This window comes from Vigna unguiculata, chromosome 7, assembly GCF_004118075.2.
Source record: "Vigna unguiculata cultivar IT97K-499-35 chromosome 7, ASM411807v1, whole genome shotgun sequence".
Taxonomy (NCBI): domain Eukaryota; kingdom Viridiplantae; phylum Streptophyta; class Magnoliopsida; order Fabales; family Fabaceae; genus Vigna; species Vigna unguiculata.
In genome coordinates this window covers 13279947-13288687 of record NC_040285.1, presented here as the reverse complement: position 1 = coordinate 13288687, position 8741 = coordinate 13279947, and the positions used below count along the sequence as shown (strand labels likewise).

At 34.8% G+C, this 8741-nt stretch overlaps 1 protein-coding gene across 2 annotated transcripts; it reads right to left on the bottom strand.

The window, feature by feature from the left end:
• Positions 1–3865: 3865 nt before the first annotated feature.
• LOC114192724 lies at positions 3866–6601 on the bottom strand. Of its 2 annotated transcripts, none has more exons than XM_028082518.1 (2): positions 6214–6590; positions 3866–4185 (listed from the first exon to the last, which is right to left on the bottom strand). In XM_028082518.1, the coding sequence occupies exon 1, from the start codon at positions 6494–6496 to the stop codon at positions 6227–6229; it is 270 nt and encodes an 89-aa protein (XP_027938319.1). In that variant the 5' UTR covers positions 6497–6590; the 3' UTR covers positions 3866–4185; positions 6214–6226. The 2 variants fall into 2 exon arrangements, with proteins under 2 accessions (XP_027938319.1, XP_027938320.1); XM_028082519.1 differs by lacking the exon at positions 3866–4185 and adding an exon at positions 5719–6071 and having other exon boundaries at positions 6214–6601.
• Between the last annotated feature and the right edge of the window lie 2140 nt (positions 6602–8741).

Genomic DNA, 8741 nt, shown 5'->3' with positions numbered 1-8741 from the left:
TCCCGCAAACACCAATTCATCCAATTATCACCCCCCTTCCCGCCGCACTCAACATGGACCTAAACCACATGTCTGACACCCTTCATACCAACCTTTAACCTTCACCTCCATTCCCATTCGTAGAACCACCACTCCAACATATCGTCCTCCCATTATCATCAACATTCCAGAATGCCACTTCAACCTACACTCAAAAAAATCAAACAAACACATAACCACTACAATCCTTTTCATTTCATCATCACAACACCAAGCACAGTCTCATCATCTCACATGAAGGAAGTTCGAGTCGTGCTTGGGAGGAGGGAGAGTGAAGGTCGCATGTCTCTAGGCTCTCGTCGTCAATGTCCGTGATGGACTTCGGTGTTGCCAGTGACGTCTTAGGGTGGTTGTGATGGGAGCGACGAGCTCTTGAGGTTAGGTTTCAATGCATACGTGAGAATGAAGTCATTGGGCCTCGCGAAGGACGTCGACGTCTCCAGCGTCGATTGGTGTCGCCGACAAGCCAGTCACATGGTGGCGTGGTGAAGCAAAGATGAGGTAGTGTTCTGGTGGACATGGACGAGAGAGAATGTGCTTGTGAGAGGAAGAGGAATAAACCCTTTTTAGGTTTTCTGATATGAAAAGGGTGGAGGTTGGGTTTAGGGCTTGCTAATCCACGACTTTCTCCTCTACACCTCCATGATTACTATTTCACACCCCTTGTTGATTGGGTTATTTTTTTTGACTTGTTTCTTGTTGTACCCATGATGTTTACTAGCTTTGCACCCATGTGTTTGTCTTAGACTTGTTTGCTATTACTGATTGCAACCTATGTTTCACTACACACACCTTCAATGACTACTTTTTGCACCACCATGTTTATCAACCCACAACTCATTTGTGTTATACTTCTATTTTGGGCTTGTTTTATATTTTACTCGTTGCACTCCCACCTTTCCTGTGCACAATTCATTTACTTCATGTACCTCCCATTAATTACTTATGCACCCTCATATTTTGTTTTCCACTTTTATCTTTCTTAATTAAATTTCCCCTTTTTCATTTTTTTTCTAAAAAATAAAAAATATTTGAAAATTATAAAAATTACAAAAGTAGAAAAATATAAAACATGAAAAGAGTTTTCTTTCCCTTATCGTGTTTGTCCGATCGCTCGCGTTGTGTGACACTAATTTTCAAATAATTTAAAAATACCAAAAAATGTAAAAGTTTTAAAAATATAAAAATGTCAATATTTTCAACATTTTCACACACATTCTTCACTTGTTGTTTCTAAAAATCTTCAACTTCCTACCATTGTGCACACCATAATAGCTTCTACAAATTCTTCCTTTTCTGGAAAATATGTCCCCGCCTCCCATTTGTAGTCTTCCATACTTTTGGGCATTAAAAAAATCCCAAACTTTCCATAATTGTCTCTAAAATGTCTAGATGAATCACTATATTCAACACAATTTAAAACTCTTAGATTCCAAGTTAGTGTCAAATGAACCCCTATCTTGTACATGACTACGATAAGCACTTGGTCCACTAAAATCAACTTCATCAATCCCAACTTTCACATTCACACATCATCATTGCCTTCCCAAGAGTCATCTTGATCATCTTCATTATGGATACTAACATCCACTAGTTCTTCTTCATTAAAAGAATCCCCTACGGACTCATCCCAACTACTAACATCAAACTCATCAGGTTCATGCACGATCTCCTCAATCCCATCGTCTTCATTATCACCTTCCTCATCCACATCAACCTCAGTATAACCTTCACTCACACCTACATCAACCAATATGACCCTCACTCACCCACATTAACCTCCTCATGACCCTCTCGAACATATTGCAGTGACCTATTTCTCTCAAACCTTCCACCATGGTGAAACACAACTTCAAAATGTGAGTCGTCTATGTGAACAAATAAATCTATATGTGTAAAACCCTATCAAATATCAAATAACCTAACGAACAAAGCAAATATTACATTTCATACCACTATCACACCAATAAAAATAATTTCAAATGGGAGACCACAAGTTGAACACATTCAGACACAATAGGGGACCACATTGTCAACTAAGTAATGAACAAGTGCTTCATTAATCGCATAACACCCAAAATTAAAACCACGAACAATAATCAAACACAGACAACATTAAGTAACTAAAAACCCTAAACCTCACGATCGCAACATCATAACATTCAATCAAAACACAAAAATAAAAAATTTGACAGTTGCGCACCTTGGATCAAAGCTAGAATCCACTTCCTTCTCAAGGGAACCTTCAATTCTCTTCAATTATGGCTTGTATCATCACTTTCTCCTCGCGATAGAAAACACTCAAAATGTTTTTTTCATAGTCTCACGTCGGACGTACTTTAGTAACTTACCATGACTAATTAGACAGACGTTATTCAACTTAATGACGTCAAAAAATGGGACTGCATTTATGCAAATTAACAAATTTGGATACTAAATTGACACAAACTTACAAGTTGGTACCATTTTGAAACTGTGGAACAAAACTGGATATGTTCCGACTAATTAAGCCTAAATTAAATTAACCAATAAGATTAGTTTTGGAATTTTATATACACGATGGAGTGCCGGAAGAAATTTGATATACAGGAACCAATTTACATAAAATAAAAGCTCAGTGAGGTATCTTACAATAGGGCTGAGCAAAAATTCCATGTCCAACCAAACCTGAAAAAATTCAAAGTAAATTTAAACATACATCAAGTTGATTGGATAAAAAAAGTAATATTGGATTAATTAAATTGAATAAAATTGATAATTATCGAATAATGGATTGAAATTTTATAGATCCTATACACAACCCAAATTTTTATTTTAATATTTATAAATTCTTAAATATATTTTAAATTTTATATTTATTTTAACAAGATATTATTTTGTTAAAATTTAATAATAAATTATATAAAATTATAGTCCTTTATAATAATAATAATTATTAAAATTATACATGTCATTTTTTCACTTAAAAGTTTACTATATTTATATCATTTATAGAAATAAAAAAATATTTTTATTTAAAAAATTTAATTTAATATAAATTCACAAATCTAATTGAATTAGCTCATAATTCAAACATTCCGAATTTGATTAATTCAATAAAATAAATTAAATGATCGAAACTCATAACTCAAACATTCCAAATTTAATTAATTCAATAAGTTAACTGACCGAATATAAATTTTAAAGTATTAAATTGAGGTTATAATGGTAGGATTTGAATTTAACCCAACAGGACCGAGGAAGTAACTTTTGCCTTGGAAGGGCGATAAAGTCGTTGACCGCAAGGTGCAGGCTGCAACTGCTGATACAAATATTTTCTTACAAGTGTTTGGAAAGTAGGGTATTGCATAAACGAATCAAAGATTCCGTTATCTATACATTTGTTTTCTTCCTTACAAAACACCAACGAATTTATTCAGAAATTAGCACTAATTGACTCGATTTTGAGTAAACACTCGGATTTACGACCATGTTAGAAGTTTCACTAATTCGTGTTTTTAATTTACAATGATATTTTATGATTAAAAAAATCTGATATGCAACATTTCTTAACACTATTTTGCTTGTAGCTTACAACTTTTACTCAAAATCATGACATAACAAATCATATATCTGCAAGAAAATAAATAAACCTCAATTTTTCTCTGTAAAAACTTTATTCTTCCTGTTAATTAGAAAGAGCCGAAGAGCCTCTTCTAATAGCCTCTTCTAATAGGATCACTGAAACCCGAATACAGATGACGAAGTTTTTGTATAAAACAAAATTTCATACACTTTCTTAGGGGATAGATTTATTGTAAACGCGTACAAATAATGATGCAGAATATTCAAATGGAAATACTAGGAGACTAAACCCATTATTCAGTTTTGCCTTATGAAAAACTCAACTTTGGCACACTGTTTGAGATGTGAAATCCATTCCACAAGAGGATTAAGAGACAACTAAAGATAAAAGTATGTTTTCTTTTTCACACATTCAATTAACATTAAAGTGCAAGAAAATTGAGAAATTGTATCAAATAGGACTTATTTTATCATCCAAACGATGAAATGCATCGATGCTGACGGTAACTTTCTGCCTTAATTTCAAAAGTTTAAAACAAAAGATCAAGAAAGCCAACCACCTCCAGTTCAACAAGGCTCCTCCTAAACAAAACAAAATAATTATATGTATTAGCCACAAATACAAAAGAAATAGGTACTTACAGTTAGTTAACATGTAATGGGACATTTTAACAATAGAATAGTGGGTACCCGGCGATTTAGGACTTTTTGTATTCCATTGACTCGGAATTTGCATTAAATTAAGTATGATGTTTTCTGAAAATATAAAAAGTAATTTTATGTTTGACATGCCAAGAAAAACTGATTTGTTGAGTAGTTAGTTTGGAATGTAAAGTTACCCAAAAATGACCAAGTTATATTCAAATGGCAGCAACCCAAAATTACTTTGGAAGTCTTGGGGGTGTTTGGTCTTTTTAGAGTTTTTCATTAGAAATTTAAGTAATGAGTGCAAACATGACACCCGGTTTCCATTACGCTTCTTGTTTTCAAGAAGGAAAAGGTGAAAATGAACATTTCTTTGTTTTAATCTCCTTCACAAAATTTTGAAAATAAGAATAATAAAATAGAACAAGATAGCATTCTTTTGTAAATGAAAACACATTAACTGAAAATGAACATGGAAAAATCCCCTTAGAATGTGGATTGAAAGTGAAAAAAATAAATTTGGGATTTTGTACCCTGTTCCCTACTCTGAATCACGATAATTGCAGATCATAAATGTGGGATGCTTAGAAGAATTACAAAAAGAAACTCTGTCTCCTCTCAACTCCAGGAAGCTGAGCATCCTGCTCTCTCTACCCGTCACTATACAATGAACTCCATCTATTCCCCCCTCCTAATAATTTCGGTTCAAGAATCTTAACTAACACACTGTGAACAGATACTGATAAAGAGATCCTACAAATAACTGTGATAATCTATTATTACACTTAACACACACCCCTTGACCACTACGGGCTTCCTAACAATGTTATTTATGTCCCAACATCCTCTTCACACATTTGAGGTTGGAGATATGTGAAACAACTTATGAAAAGAGAAGACAGAGAAGATGCCATACAAAATTTGTGAAAGCAACTTTTCCAAACATGAATATTTTTTGTAGCAAGAACCTTTTACGTTTTCCTTCAGCGAGATTACTACAAGTCTGAAACCTAATACGTGACACAGGTGATTGTGTGTTTGGAAAAACTAAATATCACATATTTTGGGTTCTGCAAGCCCACAAACAACTTGATTTATCATGAACACGAACAGTTCAAATGATGTACAAGATTCAAATGCAAATAGCAATAAAAAACGTATTAAAATTAGGAGGCCTTTAATAGAGATAATTATTCAGCTTTACACATCCAACAAGGTAAGTTGTTGCAAATTAAATCCCGGCATCAAGAGGCCTAAAGGACTGCAACCAACTAAAAAATTAAATTCTTTTTCTCACACAAAATTATCATTAAGTGCAAGAAAATTCATTCTTGTATCAAAGAGAACCAAATTCACCATCTAATATAACCAAATAAATAATCAAAGCAGAGGGTAACTTACAGCCCTTATTTCGCAGATTCTTTCAAAACAAAAATTTCAACAAGCCAACCATCTCCAATACAGCAAGAATAAATCACTAAGATTATCATATATCAACCACCAAATATAAAACGAAACAGCACTGGAACACAGTCAACAAGTACAACTAATGTCCGTTAATAGCAATATAAATCCCGCACTGTGCAACGGTCATCATCGACAAATAATTTTCGTTTCGAAAGCAGAATGCATTCTGAAAAATTACTCGAACAAAGTTTCAATGATCAGATCTTCAATGCCATTAGCAGTCAAGTTCCTATCCCATAAAAAAACTTCGAAATAAACAAAACAATGTAACATCTTTTCCGTTGATTCCACACACACATTGAAGACATCGGACATTAAACGTGACACATCTCCCAAACTACCTCCATTCGACAAACCTAGATCCAGTTGGTAAATGAAATTCACAATTACAAACGAAACAGCATAAACGTTCAAAATCAACATAGACAAATGACCGAAACACAGGATCTATCTAATTCCTCAAAAACTAAAATAAACAGCGAGGCATGGGAAAGGTACCTGAAGGAAGGAATCAGTGGTGCTGCTGAGCGTGCTGCTGGCGGTGCTCAAGGTGGCGGCGCTCGTGAGGGAGAGCGACGAGGTAGGAGAAGATCATACCGCCGTAGCAGACATGGAAGATGGGATCGGGGGAACTGGTTTCGATGTACTTGGCGTGGTAGTTGTCCATGCCACGCTGAATAGCTCTCTTTATGTAACCCAACGACAGCATCGGTTTCACGTGCTCTGGAACCTCGCTCACCTTCTTCCCCCTTATCTCGTTGAAGAATCTCCTCATCGCCATTGCTTCGCTCTGCAACAAACCCTAGCAGATTTTCCGATTGCGACTCTCCCTGATTCAATTGCAAAATTGAAATGGGTACGTGCGTTGATGAATGACAGAATGTGCCCCCACGGTGCAGGTGACCCCGGCCCGGCCCGTTAAATATGGGCCTGATGCTACAATGTAGGCCGTGTTATTCGCACCTACCTATTTATTTGCACGGTTCAATGCAGGCCGTGTTATTGGCACCTATCTAGGTTTCTATTAATGTGGGCCATGTTATCATTTTCTAATCCAATACTGTTACATTATTAGAGTTAATCAACTTTTTTTTTCTAATTATGATAACTAAAAGAATTAATTTGTATTATAATTATTGAAAAATACTATATAAAATAAATAATTTTCTATTTATATTATTGACAGTTAATTAATTTTAAAAATTAATTATAAATTTAAAAGGTAAAATAATAAAATAATTTACATTTATAATGATGAAACCTAAGACGATTACAAAATCAATCCTTGATAGCTATAGATTATAGATAGTTAATTAAATTTAAAATAAAAATATTTATAAATTTTTTAAAATAAAATAACAAAATAATTTATATTAATAAAGGTAAAAATGAATAGTAAAAATATTTATGTACAAAATCAACTATCTATATTAATAGTACAGATATTAATACACAATATCCAAGTAAGGATATATTCTATAAATAAGTTACATTTAATATTCTTATAAATTTTGACCTTTTCCAATGTTTTATCTTGTGATTCAAATAATTTAGTTTCGCTATCTATTTCTTAAATTTGAGATTTAACTCTTCATTGCTCGTAACATTCCATTTAATATATAAACTTAATTAAATGAAATATCACATATAGTATAATATAAAGAGCAACACCATGAAATTTAAAGCGTCAAGTATTACAGTTATCCATGAATAAACTGGAATAAAGACTGGGCACACCAAGATGCCATGAAACAAAATTAAAAGGTTCAACGAATGTCCAAAAGCTTGTTCATAAGTAATGGATTACAAAATAATAATAACTCTTCAACATGGGCTCAGCAGTGAGCCCAACACCAAACCATGTCCAACTAAGCTGCAGCATTCTCGTCACCACTGCTATCACCAGGAATTCCCATGTTGGCTCACACCAAGGGATTGGTGATCATTGCAAAAAGGAAAAACCACACAAGAAGACAAACATAAACAAGAAGGGTAAGGTAGAGTAAAAACGTTTTATCATACAATTGAGCATACAATTTAAAAGTCAATAACACATAAATCAACCAAGCATGCGATAGCAAACCAGCAAGACTCTAAGACTCAATTATCCATATACATATAATTAGTCAGATTCACTAGATGCTTGCACTTGTGGTGGTCTCTACTGCTCTGCAGAGCCATTGCCAATGGGTTTCATCCTACCACGCACAAGGTTAGCCTTCAAACATCTAAGACCATTATGCTGCCAAAGACTAAGGTCTCCTACTACTCTCACCACTTGAGTCAGTACGCTCTACGTGAGACTAATCGACTCTTTAGAGCTTCATGATGCAATCCTTACTTAAATCCTTACTTAATTATATACTAAGGCACTACCACAAAACTTTACTAAGAGGTTTGTGGAATTACGTCCATTACCTGAGGCACCACCATGAGCTCTCACCAAGAGGGTCATGGAATTACGTCCATTACATGAGGCACCACCATGAGCTCTCACCAAGAGGGTCATGGAATTACGTCCATTACACAAGGCACCACCATGAATCTTACCAAAAGATTCATGGAATTACGTTCAACTTATACCATAGCCATGCTTCACCAATCAACCATAGAGTTATCATGCATACCAATCTCATGCCAACATATAACCAACCATCCAATCATGTTTCATACGCATAATCATAGCAAGTTCATCAATTCTAGTCCCATTGTGTCATATAGGATACATACAAGGTATCATACATAACTTCATAAAGTAACCAACCAACCAATCATTAGAAACACACACTTATCAAATCATCACTGTCAATCTTGCTCAGGCTAAGGAGCTCTCGTTCAGGCGAGAGGAACCCCTCGCTGAAGCTATTAGATCTCGCTTGGGCAAGATTGCGAACAGTGGGCACGTCGAGGTCTCGCTCAAGCTAGCACATCTCGCTCAGGCGAGAGGCATTCGCTTAGGCGAAAGCTGCTTGCTTAAGCGAGAACTTTTCGTTTGGGCGAGCACCTAGCTCACCTGGGCGAGTTCA